Source organism: Mustela nivalis, assembly GCF_964662115.1.
Source record: "Mustela nivalis genome assembly, chromosome: 17".
Classification (NCBI taxonomy): domain Eukaryota; kingdom Metazoa; phylum Chordata; class Mammalia; order Carnivora; family Mustelidae; genus Mustela; species Mustela nivalis.
Window position 1 is genome coordinate 60,605,931 of NC_139036.1, and position 26,568 is coordinate 60,632,498.

The 26,568-nt window shown below is 55.6% G+C and overlaps 1 protein-coding gene and 1 long non-coding RNA gene across 6 annotated transcripts in view; both read left to right on the forward strand.

The window, feature by feature from the left end:
• Positions 1-26,568, forward strand: part of LOC309850933 — a 1,194,231-nt gene that overhangs the window by 537,452 nt on the left and 630,211 nt on the right. The gene's annotated exons all lie outside the window — the stretch shown is intronic.
• The window catches only part of RPTOR (regulatory associated protein of MTOR complex 1), a 308,584-nt gene that overhangs the window by 170,802 nt on the left and 111,214 nt on the right, over positions 1-26,568 (forward strand). For all 5 annotated transcript variants that reach the window (XR_014304486.1, XR_014304487.1, XM_082705400.1 and 2 more), the window contains one exon: positions 4,303-4,362. Coding sequence is in view for 3 of the 5 variants with exons in the window: in XM_082705400.1 (XP_082561526.1) it covers positions 4,303-4,362 (60 nt within the window). In the remaining 2 variants the exon portion in view is untranslated. The remainder of the gene's footprint in view (positions 1-4,302; positions 4,363-26,568) is intronic.

Below are 26,568 nucleotides of genomic sequence, written 5' to 3' on the forward strand. Positions count from 1 at the left end.
AAATCCCTCCTTCTTAATGTAATAAATTTCGAATGTAACAAAGCCTCAGATGTGAAAAGGAGAACTCACAAAAGTACTGGGAAAATGATCAGGGGGGACAATTAAAAAGTCATAAAGGCAGGGATAGATTTTATAAAACACAGACTTTAAGTGTCGTGCAGCAAGGAAAACAGTAAATAAAATCTAAAACACAGCTGATGTGTGGGCGACATAGGGTTGAACTGTGCAGGTCCACATAGAGGCCGGCTTTTTTTAGTAAACACGGGACAGTAAGTTCTGTAAATGTGCTTTCTCTGATGATTCTCTTTTCTTTTAAAGATTTTATTTATTTATTTGACAGACACAAGATCACAAGTAGGCAGAGAGAGGAGGAAGCAGGTTCCCCGCCGAGCAGAGAGCCTGATGTGGGGCTCAATCCCAGGACCCCAAGATTACGACCTGAGCCAAAGGCAGAGGCCTAACCCAGGCTCCCCTTTGATGATTTTCTTAGTCCTTTCTCTAGTTTATTGTAAGAATGCAGGATATGATTCTTGTACAAAATATGTTTTTATTGTTATCGGTGAGGTTTCCGTAGGCTACTAGTTGTTAAGTTTTGGGGGAGTCAGAAGTTACATGCAGATTTTGTCTGTGTGGGAGGTCAGTGCCCCTCACCCCTGTGTTGGTTTGGGGTCAATGTAAAATTATAAGTTCAGAAAAATTTTGCAACATGTAACCAAAGGTTGGTTCTTGGTTCTGTTAATGTATAAAACACTTAAAAATTGGTAAGATGATGAGTACCCCAGTATAAAAATGCAAAGGGCGTGAATAGGCAACAAGCAAAAGAAAAACACAAAGAACCCGGAAGTTATTGACTGGCATTTAACCTCTGGACTAATCAGAGAAATTCAAACGACTTGTCATTTCCCACCTGCCGGTCGGGCAGACAGCGGTTTCCTTTTTTATGATGATGAACCCAGTGTTGGCAAGAAGTGAAAAAATGGGCATTTGGGCCTTCTTTTCTGGAACGCCGTCAGACAATGAGGAGTAATTCAGGTCTAGTGTACCCGTCCATCGGGCAGGTCCGCTTCTAAGAATGCGTCCTGAGGGCAAGAAACTTGGTGTCCGTACGAACAGGGCTCATTCAAACATTGACAGAGGGGACGTTCTGCATACCAGTGTTCATACCGCCCAAGACATGCGAGGACAAGTTACAAAACAGCATTGTACGGGGCAGTATATCCCCGTGACAGAGCACTGGTTAGCGGTAAAACAGAATCAGCTCACGATACCCACATGGCCACGGGCGAACCTGGAAAACATACTGCCGCCCTGTAGGACGTCCACACTGGACAGCTCCGCTTCTGTGAGATTCTAGAGCAGAGGCGCGAGTCGGGGGAGGCGTCGGAACCGATTCTGTCCCCGGGGGCGGTGGGAGGAACCGTTCTGGGACGTCGGCAGTGCTCTCTGTCAGAGTCCAGGTTACGTGGCTGTGTGCATTGTCACAAGTCAACGAATGTGTAGCGAAGATATGTGCACTTGATTGTGTGTGGTTTAACTCAAGGACACACGTGGAATCTGGAGGGCAGTGTGTGGTATGTCCAGCTGCACCAAAAGGAGAGTGGACTCGTGGAGGGAGACACAGACGTGATCAAGCCAACATAGTCAGAAGCCGGTGGTGGAACCAGGCGGAGGGACGCAGGCCTCTCCTGTAAAATTTGTCCAACTTTGTTGAATGTTGGAAAGAATTGGTGGGGGGGGGGGGATATTTAGAAAAACAGCTGTCACAAGGCTTCTCTTGTGGAAAGAAACAAAAACCCACGCGTCGATGCTGGCTGTCTCCAGGAGCGGGGCACGTGTGGAAGCGGGACCCCCGTGTGCAGCGGGTGGCGGTGTTGAGGGCAGTGGGGACACACTTGGGCTCCTGCAGCAACACCCAGTGGGGTGTACGGGGACAGAGGTTCCCTTTATCCTTGAACAAAGTCAGTTGGAATGATTCAGTGTTTTTGAACAGCTGTCTTGGGATTTGGGGTAATTGTCACTTGTAATGTTCTGTACCTCTTAATTTTTTATGGCAAATACATCTTTTTTTGTTGTTTTTAGTTAGGAAAATAGTTCATGTCTTTCTGTTCTCAGACTCAACACCCAGCAGTTACATGATACTTCATGAGGTTCCAGAGCTGGGTTTGTTTTTATTTTTTAAATACTAAATGATTATGATTTGTTTTTCATAAAATCTTGAAGCTCCTTGCTTTCAAGAGTGACAAGAAAATAAGAACATGGGTGAAATATTAGAAACCCACAAAAACTACCACATCAGTCTCCTACCGTATCCAGTCGCTCACGCGTATTTGGTAAGCAGCAGAACTGTGTGCTGGTCACTGTCCCTGGCACCAGAGCTGTAGAGATTAACAAGAAGAGAGAGGCCCTTTTACACCCTGAACATACCTTCCGTGGTAAAGACAGATGCCAACAGCTGTGTAACAAAACACTGGGGAGTGAGAAATGCAGAGTGAGGGGTTGGAGAATGGAGATGTTTTCCTTTGGCTGGCCAGGGGAGGTCGAAATCTAGATAAAATAAAGGAGTAAATCTTAGTTTTCTGGGGCAAAGATACTGCAGGCCATGGGAACAGCAAGTGCAAAGGCCCTGAGGTGGTCTCTGTCAGGGTGTACAGGCAGTTTGGTGGTAGGACTGGTGACCTTTGGCTTTGTTGTTAGTGTAGGGGTGTGGCTCTGAGTCCGGGAGCGTGGTGGTAACTAAGGCATGATTCTCCACCCCACCCAGGAGGTCAGTGGAGGGCCAGGTGTGGATCAAGCCCCCTTAAAGCAGCGGGCTGGCTCTCCCTGACGGTGCACACCTGGGGGTAGGTGTGGACTGTCTCCGTTCAGCCTTCCAGTGACTGTCTCCATGCGGCCCCCGGGAGTCTCGCCCCACGTGTGTGCCTGGCAGCAGCCCGCCAGGACTCAGGAGACATTGAGCCAGTGAGGGGGCCGCTTTCCGGCAGAGCATTGCCCCATGTGCCTCGTGGACTGGGCGTGCCTGCGGGATGCACTGGGTGATGGTGCGCTTCCCTGCAATTCTTCTGTTTCTCCCTGAATCCGTTTTCCTCTTGGTGCTTTTACGTGGTGGTTTTTTGTGTTTTGTCCAGAGCTAATTATTATTGATAAGAGGACTAGCCTGATACAAATTATTCTGTCATCACTGGAATTTAGAAATGGATAAGAACGTTTTAGATAAAAAGACAAATGACAAAGTGGCACAGTTTGCATAGAACCCAGGGTTCGACTGGAAAATGCCTTTCCCGAAGATCCTCTTTATCCACCGAGAGATCCTGATTTACCTGAGCCCGCCACGGGAGCTGCCTGTGTCCCGGCGCCACAAGGACAGCGGTGGGGGGGGACAGTGGTGCGGGGGGGGGACAGCAGTGGAGCCCCCCCTCCCCCCAACCTGGAGGCTACCCTCGGGAGTCACTTGTTCTCATAGCCACCATCCTCCTGGTCTCTCTGTGACCCTTCCTACCCGGCAGCCTCACACGCGTCACAGCTTGTCTCCCTGAACGTGGCCTGGTGCTTGTACCCGTCCCTCCCACGTGGGCCCACTGGCCTTCTCCGACTTTCCTCTCCGACTTTCTTCTCGTGTCCCGCCAGGGGGCACGGAAGTGCTTCCTGCAGGTGTGCACCTGCCGCATGCCTCCTGGCGGTCGGAGGGGGTTGTTGGAGTGTAATCTGTGAAGCAGGTGAATTAAATGTTTCACGTTTCTCCCACAACAAGCTCAAAATTGCCTTTTTCTTCAGTGTTGCGGCTGCTTCTTCCGTTGCCGTGTGCCCGCAGCCCAGGGAGGAGGCAGGGGGTGGCTCCCGGCCTCCGGTAGTGCCCTCGCGGTCCGGCCCAGCGGCCTGCGGAGTCCGGTCCCTGTGTGACGCAGTCGGGGTTGGATAAGCAAGTGACATGATGGAATTCGCTGGTGTCTGGTCCCTCCCACGTGTCCACGTGTCCCTTTGTGTGCCCGGAAGTCATTCGTGCTCACTCATCGTGCCGGCGCTCCCTGGCTGGCTTTCGTAGGGGAGAGAAGCCACTGTGTCCGTTATATGCGCAGACGCTGCCTTTCCTTTCTCACCTGTACCCCTCCCCGGGGACCCTGTGTCCGGGTTTCTCTCCCTCCACTGACCGGCTGACTGTCGGGATTGCTTCATGAATCTGAAAGCCGCGGGGAGTGAGAAGCCCCCGCCCCCGCCCCCGCCCGTATGCCCTCGCGTCCCGGGCACTGTTGTATTTCCTGCTAAATGCCCCCTCAGCGCGACTCACTCTCTCTCCTTTCTCTGCAGGTTTTGCATGCAGAAATGCGTGAGCCTGGTGCCCGGGGTCACACTGGATTTAATAGAAAAGTAAGTCAGAGTTTCAAGCCATGTGGCTTTTGGGGTCTGAGGGGGGTTCTTTGAGCGCTGTTGGTTCCAGGGGCCCTTGTGGTCAGCATGGGGGTGTCTCCCAGCGTGTGGGTGTGTACCCCTGCTCTCCGGTGACCGCCATGCTGTGACTGCCGTGCTGGTGACCAGCGTGGGACACGGCTCCGTGTGCAGCCATATGAAAAGAACAGAAGAAAAGCTGGGTTTGTTTGAACGTTGACAAACACTCCTCACACTCAGTCAAAGCAGAAACCTACGGCTGCACACAGAGGTCACCTTTGCTCCCCGACTGCTGTAGCTGGCTCATTTCTCCCAGCACCCCCGCTTGTATTCTGCAAGCCCCCCGACCCCGGTCTGTGTTCTGCCTCAGGGCGCACGCTGCAGTCCCGTCCGGCAGTGCCCTTCGTGGACTGTGGTCGTGAGACCTCTCCGCGTGCTTCCGGGTGATCAGGCGGCCCGGCTGCCTCCTGTTGTGGACCTCCCTGGGTCTGAGCTACTCTGGCTCCAGACTTAACCTGCGTCGCGGGTGTGCGTGTGCGTGAGACTCACCTGGACTCATCCTGGTTCGTCTGGGTTGTTCATAAGCCCTCCGCCCTGGACACTGCTTCCTCCGCAGTCAACATACAGGATGGTAGTTCTCTAAGTCTTGATACACAAGATCGTGGGTGAGAACAGCTAAGGCCTGAGTTTAATTAAATCAGGTAGGGAAAGCAAACAGGCTTCTGGGTTTCCCTCCTGGAAAACTACCTGCCTGTGTGTCAGAGAACTAGAGAAGAAGGTTACATCTAACCGTCCACAGGCACGAGGGTACGGGTCCTTCTGGGGACCGTGCGCTCTGTAGCAGCTCCGCTGGGCTGGCACAAAACAGCTGCCCGGCGTGCCATTAGTGGGAAGAGCAGATGAGACCAGTACACACAGGATTTTTACACTACACATGGCAATGTGTGCAGGAGTAGGGGTAGAACAGGCACGAAACGGTGCGTCCGTCTTCACTCTGAGTGGGAGGAGCTGTGTTAACTGACTTGGGTTTGTTCCGTCTTTTAAATCTTTCTACAAGAATACACACACATGGGATGCCTGTAAAATAAAGAATCCGGAGACTCTTACCAGGGCGCCCGCAGACACTTCACCGAGTGTCCGTCCTCGGTGCAAGTTGTGAGTCGGTGTCCAAGGAGATCGTGGGACTGGCCTGCTTGACTTCAGGGAGCTTCCGTTCACCAGCAGGGCGGGTCATGGTGGCTGGACCTCGGTGCCTCCCCCACCAGGCAGGGCATGAACCCGGCCACAACCTCCGGGTCTGCCTGCTACCCTGTCGCGTCCCAGTGCCCCCGCGCGGCGCGGACGCTCCCACCCCAACCGCTCGTGCGCCCTCAGCCACACGGAAGCAGCAGCACCGCGTGCTCTGAGTCCTCCAGGGTAAAAGGAGCAATTAGAGATCCGTAAATGAGAAGTATGTGTTTTCTCAGTGGTGTAGTTAAGCCTCCTGATCATGCTGGAGACAAGCCTGCCGTTCAGTCGGGCTGCGCTTCCCAGCGGGTCTTCACACCCGCGGCAGGGCCCGTGGGACGTCCGGCCTCCGGGGACCGCGGCAGGACAGCCAGCCCGCTCCCGGCGCCCTCTCAAATGTAAAATGTGCGCCGCGGTGTGAACCCGGCACACGACCCACAACAGAACAAATTGTGAAATTGGACTTCATCAAAATTTAAAATGTTAACTCTCCGAAAGACACGGCTCAGACAGCGAGGGGCCAAGCTGCACGCATGAGGAGGACGTGTGCGAACCGCACGGCCGGCGGCGGACCCGTGCCCAGAGTGTATAAAGATACCACAGAGCAGAAAGAAGAACAAAAATTCAAAATTGGAAAAAGACCCGAGGAGATACTTTCCCAAAGAGAATCTAGGAATGGCCAATCGGCCCGGGAAACATGCTCCAGAGCACTCGCCGTGGGGGACGCCAAGTAAACCACAGCAAGAGACCGCAACACCCGTGAGGCGGGTCGACGAAACAGGCGGCGAGGGTGCGGGGCGACCGGCGCTCCCGTGGCCCTGCTGCCGGGGCGAGCGGGACGGCCACGTGGCAGGAGGCCAGCAGCACGGGGCCACCGTCCCATTCCCGCGCATTCGTCCCACGGGAAGGAAACTGGGTACCGAAGAACCTGTGCGAGACCATTTGTGTGGCTTCGTTTATCGTCACCTGAAGCGGGAGCTCCCAGGGTGGCTGGATTAGCAGAACGCGCCTCGTCTGACGGGACCCAGCGGGAAATGGGGGACCTTTGATGCACGAGCACACGGGTGGCCCCAGAAGCACCGTGTGGAGTGACGCCGGCAGCGCCAGGGCGACACCTGGTCCGATTGCATTCACGTGACCTTCTGGAGAGGACAGCGCGCTCGGGTCAGAGACCGCGGTGGCAGGGACGGCACGGGGAAGGGGGTTTGCTCTCCTGGCTGCGGGCATGGCCACGCGGAGCCGCATGTGCTGCAGTCAGGCACCGCACTCCCAGAGAGGCCACACACGCAGAAAACAAAGTTAACACGTGGCGTGGGGAAGTGAGGCGCCGTGTAAGGGGGTCCGGGGCAGAATGGCTCCGGGGAGGCGCTGCAGGAGCAGCCCGGCCGGGGGAGCTGGGGCGGAAGGATGCTGAGGCCAGGACCCAGAGCGGCCGCGGCTGGTCTGTGCGAGGCGCCTCTTGGTCCGGGGGAAGCGGCGTCACCGTCCTCACGAGGACTGGTTGAGGAGGGTTGCAAAACAGAAGAAAGCGCCTTCGTATGTGAAGACGTCAGTGTTCTTTGTCAAGCGTGATTTTCCTGACTCCGGTCTACGTCCCCGCTCCCGGCGGCCAGCCCGCACCCCCACACCCGTCCCCTTCCCGCCTCGCGCGGGGCGGCAGCGCGGGGGTTAGAAGGCTAAAGCTCGTCCGGATTTTGGAGGAAGCCTGGGGAGGAAAATGGCCTCACGCACTGATCCCGTTCACGGATGCTGGATGCCGCCGCGCGACTCTGGGAGACGGTGTCCACGGCCCACCTCTGCAGCAGAGAGGAAGCGATCCTGATTTGGGGGGTGGTCTGCATTTTAGGCACTCAGTGCCCAAATTAATTGGGATGGGCTATGGCATGCCTGAATGAACCCCACCTCTCCCTCAGGACATTGGGGACGGAGCTTCCTTTGGGGGCTGTGGCAGGGACGGAAGAGGGTGTGAGCCGGTTGTGTAGAAACCTCAGGTGTCTCCTGCAGGAACCGTCTGTGAGGCCTTCACTTGGGCCTGAGTCGTTCTCTGGATGCAAGTCGCAGAGTCGAGCAGAGACAGCACCCACCAGCCCACGGGGTCCCAGACGGCGCCTGGCCGCTCTCCCTTGTCGCTCGACAAGGATGGGGCGATGTTGACAGTGAGGGTTGGGTTCTTGGGGTTGTGTCAGGACAGGTTCCAAACTCCAGAGTTACAGAGCACCAGGACAAAGTCAGGTGTGACGCTCCCGGAGACCCAGCCGCGTTAACCGTCAGATCCGTTTCTGAGGAAATGCAGGTCTGTTTTCTGAAAGATTTTCTTTCTTTTTTCCTTTCTTTCCCTTCTTTCCTTCCTTCCTTCCTTCTTTCTTTCTTTCTTGAGAGAGAGCATGGGCAGGACCGGGGCAGAGAGAGAAACAAACTCCTCGCTGAGCAGAGAATCCAACACAGGGCTTGGCCCCAGGACCCCGGGATCATGGCCTGAGCCCAAGGCAGAGGCTTCACCGACAGAGCCCGCCGGCGTCCAAGGTCCCTCTGTTTACAGGAAAACGTTAACTCACTTATTTTAATGTTTGGAGTTCCCCCGCAGTGCCTGCAGCCAGTAAGAAGCACTGCCGAGAAGCAGACTCAGGAGTGTGCAGTCGGCAGGCGAGGCAGGAGCGGGGCGAGTCCGTGTTTGACGGAGCCGCCCCGGCCGCCGTGGCGTCTACATTCAGAGAACATTCAGAGAACATTCCTGGAACGAGCGTCTCATTGGATTCTTCTCACCCTGGGCAGCTGCATCAGCGGCTGTCTGGCTCCCACGCTCGGGGGCCGTCCCCATCCCCCCTCACCCTGCGACTCGGGGCCCTGCCCGTGCCGCTGACTCCCAGCAGTGCTGACCGGTTGTCCGCAAAGACATGTCATACCCGCAGTTGTCCTGTCCTGTGGCTCAGAACCAAGCAGATGGTGTGAAGAGTGCGGTACGGTGGACGGTTCACGCCCCGGCGGCCGGCGACTGAGGCCTGACTGCCCTCCCCTCCTGCGTGGGCTGCACGCTCACACGTCGTCCGCTGTCAGACACGTCTAGTGTCCGTTAGCCATTCACACACCCTCTCTCTGCACAGCGCCCACGCGTCGTGGGTGCTTGGCCTGGAACTCGCCTGCGAAGTGCGAGTGTCTCATCGAGGCCCCAATGGTGTTTTCGTGGCCAGGGTGCGTCCGCGGCAGGTTTGCCTGCCCCCCCAACCCTTTGAGCCTTTAGGATAGGAAGTGACATGATCTGCAGTCCCACAGCTAAAATCCCACAGTCCAGACTCGGGCCGGGTTCTGTGTTGTGTTTTAATTCAGGTACAAGGTGAAATGCTTTCATCAGGGTATGGAAGAATGCAGGGGACGGAACCCAGGGTGTGGAGGGGCACAGGCGACCAGCGTTGCTGAGTGTGGCCCAACCCGGGGCTGCCTCTCCCACCGACCCCGGTGGGCCTGGCCATGCAGACCTAGGCCACGTGTGCGAGGGGCACTGTGGGCCTCTGGCCAGGGAGGGTGGTCGTTCCAGAAGCCCCAGCCCAGCTTCCCACATGCAGTCCCCATCAGCCCCGCTGTGGCGGCGGCCAGCTGTGCCTTGTGCAAAGGGCCAGGGCCTCTGTGCCTGAGGACGAGGGTCTGCACACCATGTGCCAGGGCAGAGTTGTCACCTGTGTGCTGTGGGGGAGGGGCGTCAGCTCCCTGACAGAAACCTGGAGAGGAGTCACTGAAAGCAAGGCCCGCGCCCATGTCCCTTCATCCAGGGCTCCAAGCGCACACATAGCACACACCCGGGGCCATAGCTGATTGGTCAAAAGCCTTCGCATTTCGGGGATTTGGGATCATGTTTTTCCAAACGTTCTTCAGGTGGAGTCGCGAGTGGTTAGTTGGGCGCTCCGGCGGGGGCGGGCTCAGTGTTGACTCTGGGGGGGGGGGCGGGAGGTCGATGCCCGTCCCTGGCCTCAGGTCCTGCTCTGGGAGCCACGTCCCACCCAAGACTGTCTTGGGAGCCGGGGGGGGGGGGCTTCCAAGTAGCGTCCTGCAGCTCTCGTCCACGCCGGCATTCCCCTTCGCCGCCACGTGACCGGGCAAGGTGGGGGCATAGACATCATCCCTCCTGGCCTGTGCCTGGGGGGACCGTAAACACTTCGGGATTTTTTTTTTTTTTAAAGATTTTATTTATTTATTTGACAGAGAGAGATTACAAGTAGGCAGAGAGAGAGAGAGGAGGAAGCAGGCTCCCTGCTGAGCAGAGACCCCAATGTGGGACTCGATCCCAGGACCCTGAGATCATGACCTGAGCCGAAGGCAGCGGCTTAACCCACTGAGCCACCCAGGTGCCCCACTTCGGGATTTTTTAATTCACAAGCAGCTTATGTTTGGAGAAGCTGCAGAATATTTCAAAGTATATACATTGTTAATAGTTTGGGAGATTTTCATAAACCAGTCGCACAGTGTTGCAGAAGCTGGTGTGGTGGTTGCCGGGTGAGACCTGGCGGAGCTGGGTGGCAGCTGGGCGGCGCTCCCGTGTGTCCCCGCTTTTGGTGACCGGCCCTCTTCTCTGAGAACCACGGGGTCCGGGGTCTGGGGGGTCACATCTGCAGTAAAGCCAGCAGAGCGCGTCCCTGTCCCCGTCTCTCCCGTGTGAGGGGCTGTGGCCGCTGCCCACCACGTTGTGAGGCTATTCACGTGGACACTTGGTGCAGCTCACTGGGGGTCTGGTCATGGGTCCAGGTTACTTGGCGAAATAACATTTTTCATTTCACTCACGGGACTGGATGGGAACCGGCTCTCTGGCTCGGCTCCTTGGCCCTGTGTCCTGTGCTCTCCAGCAGTTCGTGCTGGGCTGTGGAGTGCTGGGGGCGGGGGGGAGGCCCCCCACCAAGGACGCACAGGAGGCAGCATGTGTGCCCTCCACAGAGTATGAGCAACGTGGCCGTGGATGTGACACACGTCGTGGTCTCCTGGGCAGACACCACCACGTGGTCAGCCAAGCTGGAGCTCAACGTTATCGATGTTGCTCGCTTCGCAAGGATTCCGAGCTCTTCCTTTTGCCTCTGGCTTTTTTCTCTCGTTTCTCTTCGACACACTGTAGCACTGTCACCTCTGTGACCGTGACTCTGGTCACCATAGCCGTCTGATGGGAGGGACAATTCATAATGCGGAGATGAGATGGAGAACACGGGCCTGGCTTACTGGATTTTGTTCCCTTAATTTATCGATCTGAAAAAATAGAGTGACATCCATTTCTGCCCCCGCTTCCAGGGCCTTTGCTCTGTGTTGAAGGGTGGCCCTGGTGCAGGTCTGGCGTGTGGCCATGCTCAGTGTATGTGGACCGAGCCAGCAGGCGTGGGTCCCACTGCCCCCGGAAGCTGTCCTTCCTCTGTGTGAGCAATGAGTGAGCTGAGGGCTCTGGTGCTGATGACCCGCCCTGCCCTGTGGCTGGACAGCGGTGACTCCGCCTCCCGGGAGCCGGGGACAGCCTCGGGGCCCGGAGAGGCAGGTGTGGGGGCTGGAGGGGCACCGTGCCTCGCCCCGAGACCGGCCTTTCCCGCCTCCGTCACGACAGGGCCAGCGCCTGCCCTGGCTGCTGCCGGTCAGAAACCCCGCCTGAATGCGTCGTGGCCTCTTTGCCATCACCGGAGACACTGGTGGAAAGGTTTCATACTTGAAATTGCAGTGCGGTAATTCGGTAATAAATGTGGTTTCTTTCCAGCGGCCGCCAGCATGTGACCGCTCAGCACAGACTTCCCCAGGGTGGCGCCTTAGCCCCTTCCCAGCCTCTGGCACCTTTGTCAGACGGGCAAAACATGTGCTGTTTGCAGCCTCAACACAAGACCGGAGAGGAGGTACGGGCGGTGTGTGGGTTTTGTAATTCCTTAGCAATCTTTAAAGCTGGGGATGGAATTTGTTTTCTAATTAAGCTGCTGTGTCGGGAAGTAAATTAGAGCGAACCTTCTTTGAGCACCCCCCGTTTCTAATTATCTCCACGAACCCAGCAGCCTGATGAATAAACATGTTGCCGCTGTGGCGCGTGTTTATATTCCGAGTCCTCGGAGAGAGTGGCAGTAAGATCCATGTTTGGAAATTAAGGGACATTTTTCAGCCCTGAAACAAAGTAATGAAACGCTTAAACAGCACTAGAAATATTAGGGTGCTCAGAAAGCGCTGGGGCATCAGGGAGCCGGGAGCCTCTTGCACAAGGCTGTTCGTTAGCATTCTGATCACTGCAGGCGCGGGGCGTACCGAAAATTATTCATAATTAACATCTATTGTGTCAACAGCATATTTTAAGGAGCTAACAGCCCGGTGTCTGGGATAATAAAGTGAGCGGCTGTGCCCTGCTCCCTCCACCGCGTGCGCCATGGCCCCTGCTGAGCCCGGGGCGGCAGGCTGAAGCCAAAGTTTGCATTTGGGGTTGGTTTTACCTTGAATCCATGAGTATTTGGCTAACTAAGGAGCAGTCTGCATGTGTCAGAGCCCCGGTCTCAGCCGTGCCCCGGGGGACGGGGAGGAGAGTGTAGGAGGACATGAGCTGTTGCTTGCGAACACAAGGTAACCCACGGTCCTTCTGGTTGAGAGTCGGGAAGAAGGACGGCCGGGAACGTATCCCACACTCAAACGATGGGGGAACTGAGGCATGGGACGGGTAGGTCATTTGCCCCATGTCTCGCCACAAGGGCGAGTGGGAGCAGCGCTTTGCCAGGCAGGCTCCCTGAAGCCCATGCGCTGACCCACGCCACCACCCCAGCCCACAGCGTGTGCTGCAGGGGTGCAGACCTGCGTCCTCCGAGGGTCTGCAGGGACCCGCGGCCGCCCACACCCGCCGTCTGGGCCCAGTAGCTGTGATTAGCGTTTACCCCGCTGGGGGGTCGGCATCGTACACGGGTTACGTTTGAAAGGAAAGCTAACAAGATACCAGCCTTCATTCGAAAAGTACCTTTCTCTCCAGCATAGATAGATCGTGTCAGCTGGTTGAAGGTGAAAAATCAGTAAGTCATGAGCGCCTGCCCGTCACGGAGAGGATGAGTGATGAGTCACGGGAAGCTAATTTAGAGATGGCGCGGGAAAGCCCCGGGGCGCTGCACGGTGGAGACAGTGTGAGCGAGGGGCGGACCAGCCCGCCGCAGACCTGGTGCCCACGGGAGCTGTGTGCGTCAGCAGCACTCCGGAGGGAGGGCCAGGGGTGCTGGGTCCCTGAGAGTGGCACACACTCTGTCACCACCTGCCTTTGGGTCGTGATCTGCCGGATGGGGGCCAGGCTCTGAGCCAAGACTAGGCAGCAAGCGGGGGCGCCCGCGGACCACACACAGGGCTTTCATTACCTTCACGGTGGCGCCAGTGTCCCAGCCTTTGTCATCCAGACAGAACAGCGTCAGGCCAATTTCCCGTCTTCACTACCTGGCGCCCCGGTGCCCTCAGTGTCCTAACAAAAATGTGCTTCTGCCAGTCTCTGGTGGACGCCTGTGAGCTGGACCAGGGATGCAGCCGGCCCTGCCAGCGGCTCGCGCTCACCGAGGGCAGGCGTGGTGCCAGGGAGGCCAGGCGACGACGCGCAGTTCGAGGACGAGGCTGCAGGGGCTTCGCACAGCGCCCCGCCAGTGCTTCAGGCCATTTCTGTACAGGTCCTCGCGGGCACCCCCTCTCCTGTGTTCGCCTGCTCGTCCCCTCAGCCTTGGTCCAGAGCCGGCCCCGGAGGCCCCGCTCAGGGTCAGCTCTCTGCTCTTGCACCGTCAGACCAAGTGGAGGCACCTTAGTGCTAAGCAGCTCTCCCGGAGATGCACCCCTGACACAGGGCTGGTACCAGGTGGCCATTCACGTCCACACGGCCAGCCCACGTGGGTTGGGGAGGCGAAATCCCCCCAATGGCTTGTGGTGCCCAGCCCTGCGAGAGGCCCTGGTGGGGATTAGCCACTCTGGTCTGCACAGTTGTCCGGGGAGTCAGGCCCTGGGCACTAAGGGGACATGGACTTGCCCAGAGTCACTCGGAGTACAGACCCCACGTCAGTCCCGACTCCGCTGGCCCCACGCAGTCTGGGGGCTGCAGGACAATGCCGGAGGACACGCGCACCCTTTCCCACCCGAGTTGCCCAGCCTCGGAGCGGTGTCCCAGGTGCCCCAGGCCTGGAAGGAGGGTGTGCGTAGCTCCAGGGTCGAGAACACACAGCAGCACGGGAGCCCTGGGTGGGCTTGCAGCTGCCGCTCCGACTGACTCAGATCGCTGCATCGGACAGGAAACTGAGGCAGCTGTGTCAGGACCTGCATTGGAGGTGGAGCCAGACTGGTCCACCTTCTACTCCTGGGCCGCGGTGTGGCCACGAGGAAATGCCTTCTGCCCCGCGCCGTCCACCACACGGCGTTTGAGAGCCGGCTGCCCGCGGCCCCACAGGCGCTGTGCGATGATGACAGGAAAGAGACAGGCGGTAGAAACGCACCAGAGGTGTCTGCAGAGCCCACTGTCCAGCAGGGGACTCAGGCTCACATCCGGAGAACCGTTCATGAGGACGGCCTGAGCTCACTCACCTGCAGGCCCTTTGTCGGAGCACAGGGACAGGACACCGACTGAGAGGTTGGCCTCCTCTCCTGCAGGGCCAGGACAGTAGAGGACAGTAGCAGGCAGTCAGTAGACGCCTATAGGTGAACGGTGTTCAAAGAGGTGGGGCCCTTGGCAAGCTGGAGATGGGCAGGCACCGTGGAGCAGGAGCTGTGCGAGCTTCGGGGGGAAGGGAGTGTCGGGTCAGGGCGAGGAATGGGAGTGACGCTCCGCTCCTGCGTCTGTTCCCAGCAGCTGCCGGCAAAGGGAGCAGGTGGTCCAGAGCCTGACGTAGTGCGGTCTGTTTACGAGCAGGAGTGTGGGGGCAACAGGGGGGTCCCAGGGAGGGCTGTTCCTGCTTCTCCCTGTGGAAGGTGGTCAGTCCAGTGCCTACTAGAAGACTCATGAGCCCAGGAGGTTCCTCTTCCTGCAGGAAGGATGGGCCGTGTAGTCGGCGATACCGGCCACCCACCTGGCCTTTGCAGGGTCTCCACGACAGCACTGTTCTACTCTAAGGAAGATGCATTTCAGAATTACTCATGGACGCACAGCAACGTGGCGCGGAAGTTTTCAGAAATGCAGATAAACGATAATGACACTTACTTGAAGGATTGAGAGAACATAAGGGTTTGCTCACAAACCCAGTACCAGGACATAGCAGGGTTTTGACAGGCTGAGCAGCTAAAGGCAAACAGTCAGAATTCTGTGCGTAAACCACAGCATGGTCCTCAGAAATTGTATGTACAAGCATGGGGTTGGGGAGATTCAATAGAACATTAGCCCCTGTGGAAAAAGTCGGGGTTGTGGGAAACAGCTTGAATCAACTCTTCCAAACAGCTGTTCCCAAACCAGACCAATTCTGGAGGAGGAGGGGACGGCCCCTCTCTCGACCTGTTGGGGACATGCAGGATACAGTTTGGTGCCTTGGGTGAGGAGCACCTTAAGGGACCGGGAGGTTTAGCCTGGAGGGAGGAAGACACTGGATGACATGGTACCTATTTTCACATCATTGAAGAGTCATGAAATTGCCGATCATTCACACATTTCTGCAGGACCCCGAGTGCTGGCGCCAGGGCCATTGATGGAAGCGTTAGAGATGCGGTCTTAGCGCAGTGAGGCAGGCCTCGGGGTTCCCTGGAACCAGGCGCCGGGAAGCAGGGCACACGCCAGGCCAGGGCTGTGTTGCTGTTCCTCCTGCCTAAGCAGCACAGATCATTGAAACACCGGGAGAAATGAAAAATTACTGACTTTCCGGGTGGGAAAAAATTCACGGATTTATTAGGGGAACTAAAGGGAAAGGGGGGAGGAATTCTACATGTACTGAAAACTAGGACTTCGGTTTAGTTTGACTTAAAATGAAGACACACAACAACAGACGGGCTTCCCCCCGCCCCACCTGTTTATGGAGTCAATGCAGAAAGCGTGACATTTCAGAAAGAGACTGAAATGTACACAGTGGTCTTGTAGCATCATTTATGTGTTCAGTTCACACTTTTGGGGGTGGTGGTTTCTGTATTTTTTCAGCAGCTTATACGTAAATTTATAAATTACGTACCCACCTAAGTGTTCCGTGGTTCCTGGTAGGTCTCCCAGCCTGTGCCACCACCGCCGCGGTCCCATGGTAACTGGCGTCTGTCCGCCATTAGTCCCATTCCCATCCCAAGCCCAGGAAATCGCTAGTCATCCTCTCTCTGTGAATTTGACCTTTCCGGACACTTCATAGAAATGGGGCCACACTGTATGGTCGTCTGCGTCCAGCTTCGTGTTTCACTTTTACTTAGCGTAGTGTTTTCAGAGTTCCTTCACATCGTGGCTCACGTCAGTGTTGCTCTGTCGTACTGTCGCGCGGTACCCTACATCACCAGTCTGCCCGTCCGCGTCGCCTGTCATTCACGGACTCAGGGAGCAGTGTGGCTGTGAACACCCACGTCCCAGGCTTTGCGTGCACACACATCTTCGTGTCTCCTGGGTAGACACGGGGAGTAGCGGTGCTGAGGCAGATTGTACGTTTATGTTTAATTCCTAGGAAGTTGCCAGAATCTTCCAGAGCAGTGCCATTTACATTCTGTTTCTCCGTGTCCTTGCCACGTCCGTCCTTATCAGCCTGTGATTGTCACCGTTGTGGGCATGGCAGGGTCTCTCTGTGGTCGTGACGGGGATGTCACTGAGGGCTCACCTGGGCAGGCGTCTTCTCACGTGCCCACTTGCCGCTGTGCATCTCCCTCAGTATCGCGGCCGTTAGTCTCCTGCCTGTGTGTGGGGGGAGGGGGTGTCGTCTCAGTGAGCTGGGGGCGTCCCTGTGTGCTACAGAGGTCGGTTCTTCTCAGATATGGGACCTGCAGATGTTCTCTCTGAGGCCAGCTTTAAGTCGCAGACATGGAAATGCGCTACAGGTAACCTAGAGTGCTCCTGAAATCGTCGTGTTTTTTATATTAATCTTAGGAGTTTGGTTTCCTGGGGGTAGTTCCAGCATTTTGGGCTTCATTTGTTTTAAAATGTGTGTGTGTGTTGGGGGGGGTTGTAATAATTAAGTAGGAGCATCTCTATTTCCTGGGCCCTTGCCGTGTTCCGGGTTCTGGGCTAACTTGCTAGGTGTGAATTGCACTTTTCTGTGTCCCGTGGAGTTCGGCGGGACCTCTGAGGTGACTGAGTCTCGGGGAGGTTAGGTAATGTGCCCAAAGTCACACAGCCATACGTGACAGCGCCTGGGGGATGACACCCAGGTCCATCCAGTCCCATCCCCTGATCTCTGTGCTGCGTGTAGCACGGAAGAATCACTTGATGTCTGGCAGGTTCACGCGCGGACATTTCAGAGGCAGGAAAGGTAAATTCTGAGTGGGGACATACGAAGAACAGTCTTTTGCGGGGGGGGGCTGAGTTTTATATGTCAAGGACAGATTAGATGAACTGAGGGGCTGTGGGGTGGAATGAGCGACCAGTTAGCTCAGCCAGGGCACTGGGGACCCAGGAGGCAGAGGAACTGGAGCGCACGTCTACTCAGTGCACCTGCGCAGGAAAACCCTGGAGGAGAGCTTGCCTAGAAGATCAAGAGCAAATATACTCCAGTTGTATTTGGAAACTGCTGCTTTTGTGATATTTTGATAAATTCACAGTAAGAGATAGAATTTAGACAAGGCTACCAGTAGTCCTGCTCAGCCCAAGCTTGCAGTGACCTTGGCATTTTGGTCCCTACATAGACCGGACAGATTCTGCTCAGCTAAGGAACCACCAGGGGAGGCTGGTGGCAGTGTGTGTTAAACAGCAGAAGCATTACATCCGTTTTACCACCGGGCCGCGAGGTCTGCCCCTCCAGCCCACGACTCACCCACCTGCCTCTGTTCCCACCTTCTTGAGACCTGATTTTTACAAAGAAGCTCACTGAGGGTGCCTTAGCATGTTCCAGAAGAGACATCTGGAGAGACAACCAAATAGTAGCTGAGTGCCTCACGGGGGTAGTGCTCCCCCGATTCATCTGATCAGAGAGATGTGCTCCCTTGGCTGGTCTGGGTCAGGGGATGTGCTCCCTGGGATTCATCTGGCTTCTGTGCCCTTGCTTTATTTTTAAAGACTTTTTATTTATTTGAGAGAGTGCTCAGGGGGAGCGTCGGGACGGGGGAAGAGCAGAGGGAGAAACAGACTTCCCACTGAGCGGGGAGCCCCACATGGGGCTTGATCCCACGATCCTGGGATCATGTCCTGAGCTGAAGGCAGACGTTTCACTGACTAAGCCAGCCAGAGCCCCTGCCCCTTCCCCTAATTTTAGAAGCTCACTTCCCCAAGCGTGACAGGCTTTTTAGCAGCTTCCCAGAGAATTCTGCCTGGCCACTGGTCTGGCATGGCTCCCATAACTCTAGCTCTCGGAAAGGGCCTGTCGGACGATCAATCTTGATACTAGGATGTCCAGAGAAAATCAGCTTTTTCAGAAATGCTTCAAAAATGAACTTAGACTCAGATTTATTTCTTAAGAGTTTTGGAACCTGCACTGCTTAATAAAAAACCATCTGTTTTCATTGCGTCACACACATGTTGAATAAGCAGATGGACGCTGCTCCTTTGCTCTGTTCGATCCATGCCTCCCTTTGATCCTCGTCTGCAGCCTCCAGAGGGACGCACGTTGTCGGCTCCTGGGGGGGGGGGGGGCGGCAGTTTATCATTCTGTAATAAATTCAGTCAAAGGTAGATTATCTCCAGTGTCGTATTAACTCCTGCTCAGCACTGAGCTGTGAAAATCATCACTCCTTTTCCTTCAGAATTTTAAAATACATTTTCCTTCAGTGCCATTTGCTTCCCAAGATTAGCGGGTTTCTGATCTGTCGAGATGTTAAGTGCAGGGTGAAAGGGACTGAGGCGCAGCCTAGCACACATAAACTGTTCGATTTAGAGACTCGGCACGGAGTTCTAAAAATCACTAGAGAACAAGCTGGCTGTGTGGGTTAAAAAAAAAAAAGAAAACCACTAGCCAGCTACTTACGGGGTAGAATTGTGTGATTTTCTTATCTCTGACCTCCCTGGGGAGCAGTGTTCACCATCAGCATTTTGATAACCCTGAGCTGATAGCCTCCTGGGGAAATTAACAAGAGTTTCACTCAAGTCCATATTTTTAAACTGCAGGTCATGTTTTGTTAGTGGCTATGAAATCAGTGTGGTGGGCCACAGCCACCATTAAAAAAGAAAGAAAAGATAGAAGATATCATTGCTTCCCCAGGAACACAAGTGTTGTTTGCTTCATTGTATATGAATATCGAATGCGTATGTTTACCTGTGGTTGTAGGCGTGTGTATTGGATCGCTGCGCAAAATGCATTTCTTGCTGGGAGTGGTCCCAGAGTCTGAAAGCCTCTGCTCTTTACTGGGACCTGGGCACGCTGATCCTTAATTCTCCCACTTTGGGTCATCCTCAGTGCTCCTGAGATCTTGATCCCTCTGTGTTCGCAGTCCCGAATCCCTGTTCTGCCATTCCCCGACACCCTGCTAGGCGTCGCCCAAGACGTTGCTGCTCTGTGCATCTCGACTTCTCCTTTCATTCAGAAATGGAGTTTGACAGCTTCTTGCCATTTTACTTTAAATTAAAAGCCCATCCCCCTGCCGACTACACGCTTTGCCCTTCAGCACTGTGGAAAGGTAAATTAGCCATAACCGATCCCCCTTCCCGGTGGAACGGACGGAATCTGAGAAATGTCAGTCTTTGCCTCGGATAACGTCCACGTCACAGCATAGTGGTGTGGCTGCCTCTCCGTGACTGCAGGAGAGGACGTGTGCCTTCATCCTCATCTGAACTTACGCAGGTGCGCTAATATGTGTGTGTCTGAATCCGGTATGTATTTAAGGTGCATCTCTTTTTAGCAGGACATGGCTTTCTCCTGGTTTTAGATTTAGACTGAAAGTCACTGACTTTAATCGAAGTATCTGGTCTTTTTATAGTTAGTGTAATAATTGGCATACTTGGGTTGAAATATGTTCACTTTTTTATTTTCCCCCATTTCTTTCTTTCCATCTTGCTTTCTCCTCCTCTGCTCCCCTCTTTTGGGTTGATTTAGCAGTTTTACTCCTTTCTCCCCCTCTGTTGGCTTGTCAACTCTGTGTTCTTTTCCTGCACACGAATGGCTACTCCCAGGCAGTAGCCAACTTCCGTTTCTGTCTGGGCCCAGACAGTACAATGGCCATCCTGTATTCTTTTTTTTTCTCAAGATTTTATTTATTTATTTGACAGACAGAGATCACAAGTAGGCAGAGACGCAGGCAGAGAGTGGGGAAGCAGACTCCCCTCTGAGCAGAGAGCCTGACGCGGGGCTCGATCCCAGGACCCTGAGATCATGACCTGAGCCGAAGGCAGAGGCTTAACCCGCTGAGCCACCCAAGTGCCCCTCTGTCATGTGTTGTTCATGTCAGCTTTGAAATCATAAAGACCATCATTAGCTCTTGGGCCAGACAAAAATCAAACCAAAACCACAGGCCCCTGGCTGGTTTTGGCCCTCAGACCATAGTCTTGGCGACCCCTGGCTCATTAAACTCAAATCTAAGTTAGTACTTTTACGACTGCCCTGGACAATATGAGGACCTGAGCCCAGAGTCACGGCATTGACTCGTTCCCTGACTTGGGCACAATTTATTGTCACGTATTTTCATGCTCCGTGTGTCACCACCATAAACGTCGCTGATGTTCTGTCGTTAACTCTCGCTGACGCTTCCGTCTCCCATGGCCTCCGCTCCTTCCTGCATCTCAGCCTGAGATCGTTTCTCTTTACCTCAAGAACTCCCTCTGCTGCCAGTTTGCTGGTGGAAAAAATTCTGTTTTTATTGTTCAAAAATGCCATAATTTCCCCTTCGTTTGACTTTTCATTTTAAAATGATCCTTGTTGAAATACAGCTTGCATCCTGTACAGGTTGGTGAGTTTTGGCAGCTCTACCCACCCGTGGAACCAGCTTCACTCAAAACGTAGCCCACAGTTCCTCTTGTGCCTTGTCCCGAGAATCCCCCACCCCCGGAGCTCCCAAGCCCAGGCAACCGCTCATCTGCTTTTGCTTATCGCACCTCAGAGTTGTCTTTTCTCGAGCTTCGTGTATGTAGAAAATGACAATGGGCTCTTGTGTGTCTGTCTCTTCCCCGTCGGCACAGTGCCTTGAGACTACCCAGGCTCGGCGCACCTGCGGTTCGCTCCGTTTATTGCAAGCCGCGCTCCCCGGTGTGCGCCGCAGCCCTTCCGCCTGCCCGCCCGGTGCACAGCGGCTCTCTCCAGTCTGGTCGTCACGATGAGCCGACCTGCTGCGGATGTGCTCATCCTTGTGTCTAAGCATTTCGTTGCCCCAGGGTGAATTCGCAGGGGTCGGAGGGCTGCGTCATCTGGCAGGTGTGCACGAAGCTTTATCAGAAGCTTCTCAGCTGTGTTCACGGCGCCCCGCCAAGTGACGTTCCTGCCCGTAACATGTGAGGGTGCCAGGCACTCAGCGCTCCGTCAACACTGGGCTCCTAGTGGATCGGTAGTGCTGTCTCCTATTCTGTTTCGTTTTTTAAGATTTTATCTCTTTGAGAGACAGAGCGCAAGCAGGGGGCGAGGCAGAGGGAGAAGCAGCCTCCCCACCGAGCAGGGACCTTACCCCTTCGGTGTGGGGCTCACTCCCAGGACCCTGAGATCCTGACCTGAGCTGAAGGCAGAGGCTTCCCTGACTGAGCCCCCAGGGGCTCCTGTCCTGTGGCTTTGATTTGCATTTGCCTAATGATGATGCTGAGCAGCTTTTCACGTGCTGTTGGCTGTTAATTTATATTCTTTAATAAAACATACATTCACATTTCTTGCCAATGTTTTAACGGCGCTGTTTGCCTTCAAGAGCCATTCATGTATGTTGCAGGAGTCACTGTCAGCTCTGTCTGGTCAGTCTGGCTTCTGTTTTCATTTTCACAACAGTATTCTGGGAGCAGAGCCATTTCATTTTGATAAAATCTGATTTAATACGTTTTTCTTTCACGATTCACTTTCCATGTTGTGCCTAAGAAAGCTTTGCCTACCAGGATTGTGACGATTTTCTCCTATTTTTGCTACAACTTTGACCGTTTTAACTTTTATGTTTAAGTTTGTGGTCCGTCTCAAGTTAATTTTTGCACATGGTGTGTGGTGAGGGTCAAGGTTCCCGTTTTCCGCGTGGGTGTCTGGTTCTTCCAGCAGCACCGTAGGAAGACGGGCTCCTCCCCGTGGAGGCAGTGCCCTACACAGGAGGCTATCGGCCGGGATTGTGCCGCTCTTTGGCCCTGTGCTGTCTCGGTGGTCTTTAGGCCGGTACTGCACCATCTGGATTGCTGTCGATTTATTATAAACCCTTCCTTTTCTTGGACTTTGGCAGCTTGATTTTGTTGTTTTTCTGGGCATTCTTTGTATTGTCCTGCTTTGTGATTATAGCATTTCTTGAGCCTGAATGCTATGGACTGAACTCTGATCCCCCCCAAAATTCCTATACTGAAACCCTAACTCCCAGCATGACAGTGTGTGGACTTGGGCCCGTGGGCGATGTGGTCACGATGGGACCAGTGCTCTGGAACAAGAGGCAGAGACAAAGGTGCGCTGTCTCCCTGCCGCATTGACGACACAGCAAGTGGGCTGCAGGCTGTAAGCCAGAGAGCGGGTCCTCACCAGGTCAGCCCACGCCGGCCCCCGATCGTGGACTGACGGTCTCCGGAGCCGTGTGAGAATGCGTTTTGGTCGGCTCAGCCAGCCGGTCTGGTATTTTGTTTCAGCAGCTCCCACAGACCGGGACGCTGTCCCTCAACATCGTTCATCAGCTGCAGGAAATTCTCTTTGAAGATTGCTTCCGTCCCATTCCCCCGTTCTCTCCTTTCGGGACTCCAGCAGGTGATTTCAGATCTTTTCCTTCCCCCTGTGTTTCTTCTGTCCCAGCCGTGCATCTCTCTGTGCCTGGTTCTGAGTGGTTTTCCGGCCCATCGTGCATTCCTGTCTTCCCTGCTGGCTCCCCATCTTCTCAGCCCGTCTCCTGAGGGACTGACATGAAGTTCTCATGGTCCTGAAGTTCTGGAATGGCCAGGGTTGACGTTACAGTTTCTGGTTCTCTGCCAAGCCTTCTTTTGTCCTTTAATTTCTCGAACAAACTGGGTAAAATGATTGGGACATTTGCATCTGATGTCACTGCTGCACGGACCCTCTGCCCGTCTCCTTCCCTTAGTAGTTGCTTTTCCGGGTTTCAGGCTCGGTTCAGTTTCGCAGTACGTGTCTGCTCCTTCTGATCCAACGCTGCCAACTGGAAGTGGAAGGTGCGGGGTTCGGACGCGTTGGGCTGTGAGGTTTGGGTTACTTCCAGTTCATCCTTGGGGCCCCAGCTCAGTGCCTCGGGGGTTCCGCCAGCGCTCCGCCTCCTCTCGGCCCTCAAACCCCCGTGTCTGCGCTCCAGCCGCACGGGCACCACACTCTGCTCGGCGGCCTGCCCCTCCCGTCGTGCAGCTTTGGGATCGCCAGATGCCTCAGAGAGAGAGCCCCAAATGCCGGTGGATGCCTTGGGGTCCCCTCTCCAGTCTTGACCCCATGATTCCCCGCAGCCTTGCCAGTCTTCCATTGCCTTCAGGAAGCCTCCCCGCCGTGCGTGTGCAGCCTCGCTAGTTCTCAGCAGGGGACACGAGTCGTCTAACCTGCCATTGCCAGCGAGGGAGCTCGTGACGCCCGAACCCAAGGCAGTGAATGGAGCCGCACTCCCCAGGGTTTGCAGATGTGCTCTAGGGCGTGGCTGACTCCTCCGCTCTTTGGGCAGCACCACGGTGGCCGTGCAGCTGACCCTCTGGGTCCGTGTGGAGACCGGCCGCTCTGCATCCCACTTTCTGTGTTTCCACAAGAGAGGTTCACTTCCCAGCCAGGCTTCCTTCCCGCGTCCCATCACTGCCCTTCCTTCCGCCGGCGCAGACGCCGTCCTGCAGCCCGGGAGAAAGGTCCTGACGGCAGAACAGCAGACACGCGGACTGGTCCCAGGGATCATGTGCAAAACGGCGGGCTTCGTGCCCATGAGTGGGTCACTTGGAGTCTGCAAATGGCACTTTATAAAGAAATCAGGTGACCTTAGAGAGTTGAATTGGACCCAGTTCTAAGTACAGAGAGTCTGGAGAAGAGTATTGTAGACATGTGGCTTGATCCGGTTCAGGAGGGTGTCAGCGTGCAGAAACCTCACGCGTGCCGTCCGGAGCAGTGGTTCCCAGCCTCCACTCCATGGGGCGCTTTGTCCCCGCTCAGTTGTGCTTTTGTAATGGTTGAGGCTGAGTACGTGTGGACCTTGTACAGGTGTGATTTTGTTTTCCACAAGCCCTCAGTGACTGAGGAAAGCCTCATGCACAGGACAGGACACACACCCTCGGGGCCTCCCCTCCCGCGGCCGCACTCGCCGGGAGCCACTGCTTTATGGGTGCGCCTCTTGTCCCCCCAAATACCCCGCCACAGAGTGCCGACCTGATATTCCAAAGAGAAGCTGTTGGGCTCCTGGCCCCGTGTTCCTAGTCGTGGAGCATTTCTACACAACACATCCCTGTGGGGAAATGATCCAGCCCAAGGCTCTCTACGCCGCCGTGTTCGTGAGGCTGTTTAAAGCAGAAAACATAAAGGTTCATCCTTTATTTTAGTTGAATGTGAGATGATAGAAATTTATAAGATAACAGTTTTAAAATCTCTCACTGTAGCCTTCCTCTTACTAAAGAAGAAGAAAGGTTGATTTTTCCTCATTACGCAAGTGGCCTGTGTTCAGCACAGATCTGCCATTAGACACGGAGAGGCGAGGAGAACTTAAATCATTTAGAAAATCCACCACACTGAGACCCTCACTGCTAGGACTCTGCTGCACATTTGCCCTTCCAAGCCTTTTTTCTCAGTTTTTTGTGCGTGTTTTTAACAGGAATGGAGCAGCCCCGTGCGTAGGGTTCCTTCTGTGCGTTCAGAATACTTGATTCTGCGCGTGAAGAAGGACGGTCACCAGGATGTGTCCAGTGGTGCTTAAATGAAGGAATTGGGGATGATGTGTGTTATCTTCGTATCACCTGAGTATTCTTAGCGAGTATCATTTCCTCGGAAACCATGGTTTTTCACCTCACATCTTATTCACACGAGCTTGCGATCGCACAGGAGGAATCATTCCTTCGCTCATCAAATATGGATGGAGCACCTGTTAGACGCTAGCGGCTGGTGCCGAGCCCGGGCTGAGACGGTGAAGCCGCGCTCCCACGGCTCCTGCCCAGTTGTGGACAGGCTGGGTGGCGCGTCCGTGACAGGCAGAGGCCTCTGTGGAGTTCCGTGGGAGTCTCTGCAGCAGCCCCCAGGCCTGGGGTCCCTAGGACGGGCGGAGCCCCCAGGGATGCTGTATGCGAGCAGGCCGACTGGAGGACTGCTCGGAGCTCCCGATGCCCGGAGAAGAGGGGGAATGGTCCACACGGGCGTGGGGGCTCCTGGACCTTTTGAAAACAGCAAGTTCCACGAGGCTGGAATGTGGCATATTTAGTGAAAGAGAAAGCGCAGGAGAAACAGAAAGTAGCCCAAGAAGCACAGATCACACCAGACACAACATCTCCCGCAGGCCTCTGTGCTGGCTGGGGAACGCAGGTTTGGGGCGGTGACGTGGAGAGCGGCAGGGCAAGAAGCCGACCGTGACTTCTTCACGGCGCAGACCAGCCCCATGCTGGCTGTGGAGCACGGGTCACCCTGTGCAGGCACCACGGACTGGAGGAGACCGCGCCACAGCTGGGAGACCCCGTCCTGAAAGCTGCGATGGGCCTGGGCACCCAGTGCCACCCTCCTCCCTGCCCAGCAGCTAGGCCGTCTGGGGGGGAGGGGCGGCTCCGTGTCAGCCGCACAGCCCGCGAGGACCTCAGAGAGCTGTGGTGTAAAGACGGGGTGACCCGGCTCACCTCTGTGGGTGGCTGGGGCCATGCTGAGCGCTCGCACGCGGCCTACGGCTACAGGTGATGGGTCTATAGCAAGGAAGCTGTGACCCGGTTCCGGCAGCGACGAGCGTGCGTGCTGCGACGGTGACTCGGTCAGGAGAACAGAGGGGACCGGCCGGCGGAGCCCAGAGGACAGGAGCGGACATGCAGGGCATCGCCGAGGTCCGGCTGAAAGGCTGCCCTGGGCAAGAGTGTCTTCGCGGACAGTGAGGTCGGAGCTTTGCTTGTAAAGACGGAGCCAGAAGCAGCACAAGGAGGGCAGGGAGGCCCCTCCACGTGGGCCGCGGAGCGCCCGAGCAGGCAGGAGGGGCCGAGTTTGGTCAGCAGCGCGGTGACAGACCTGCCCGGAGGGACGGGGGAGCAGAGTTGCAGAGTTTAGTGTGTCAAGCTGGCGATGATCCGTGGTGTGAAGCCACGTGGGAAACGTTCCACGTGACTTCCCTGGCGGTGGTTTGGCCCTTGCTCCCCCGCAGCCTACAGAGGCCGTCTCGGGGGGCCGGGGCAGCAGGAGGCCGGGGAGCAGCCGGCCCCACTCACATAGCCCGAGGAGCTCTGCTTTCCTCTGTTCCGCCTGAGCTCTGTGGAAGGAGAGGTAGCTGCCTCGTGGCTGAAAACCGTGCAGCAGCAGCAGAGAAGCTGGCGGGGTGCTGGCCACGGGGGTGCGGAGGGCCGTTACCCCACATGGTGTGAGCCAAGGCAGAGGGGCCTGGGTCCAGAAAGTCGCTCGGCAACAGAGGCGGATGGAAGCCAGAAACGGGAGCTGTCCCCGCTTGGGGGCTGGAGAGCAGGTGAGCCGTGTCTCTGAGGCTTCGAGCTTTGGTGGAAGAGAAGCCACGAGGCCTCTGAGGTGGGGACGAGATCCAGGGAGTGACGGGGTCGTGACGGCAGGGAGCTGTGAAGATAGGTGAGCGAGGTTAGGGAAGGAGGCAGACGGACAGACACCAGCACCGGGACAGGCTGCCCATGGTGATTGGTAGGTTTTGTGGGCTAAGGATTCTTACATTTTCTTGTTT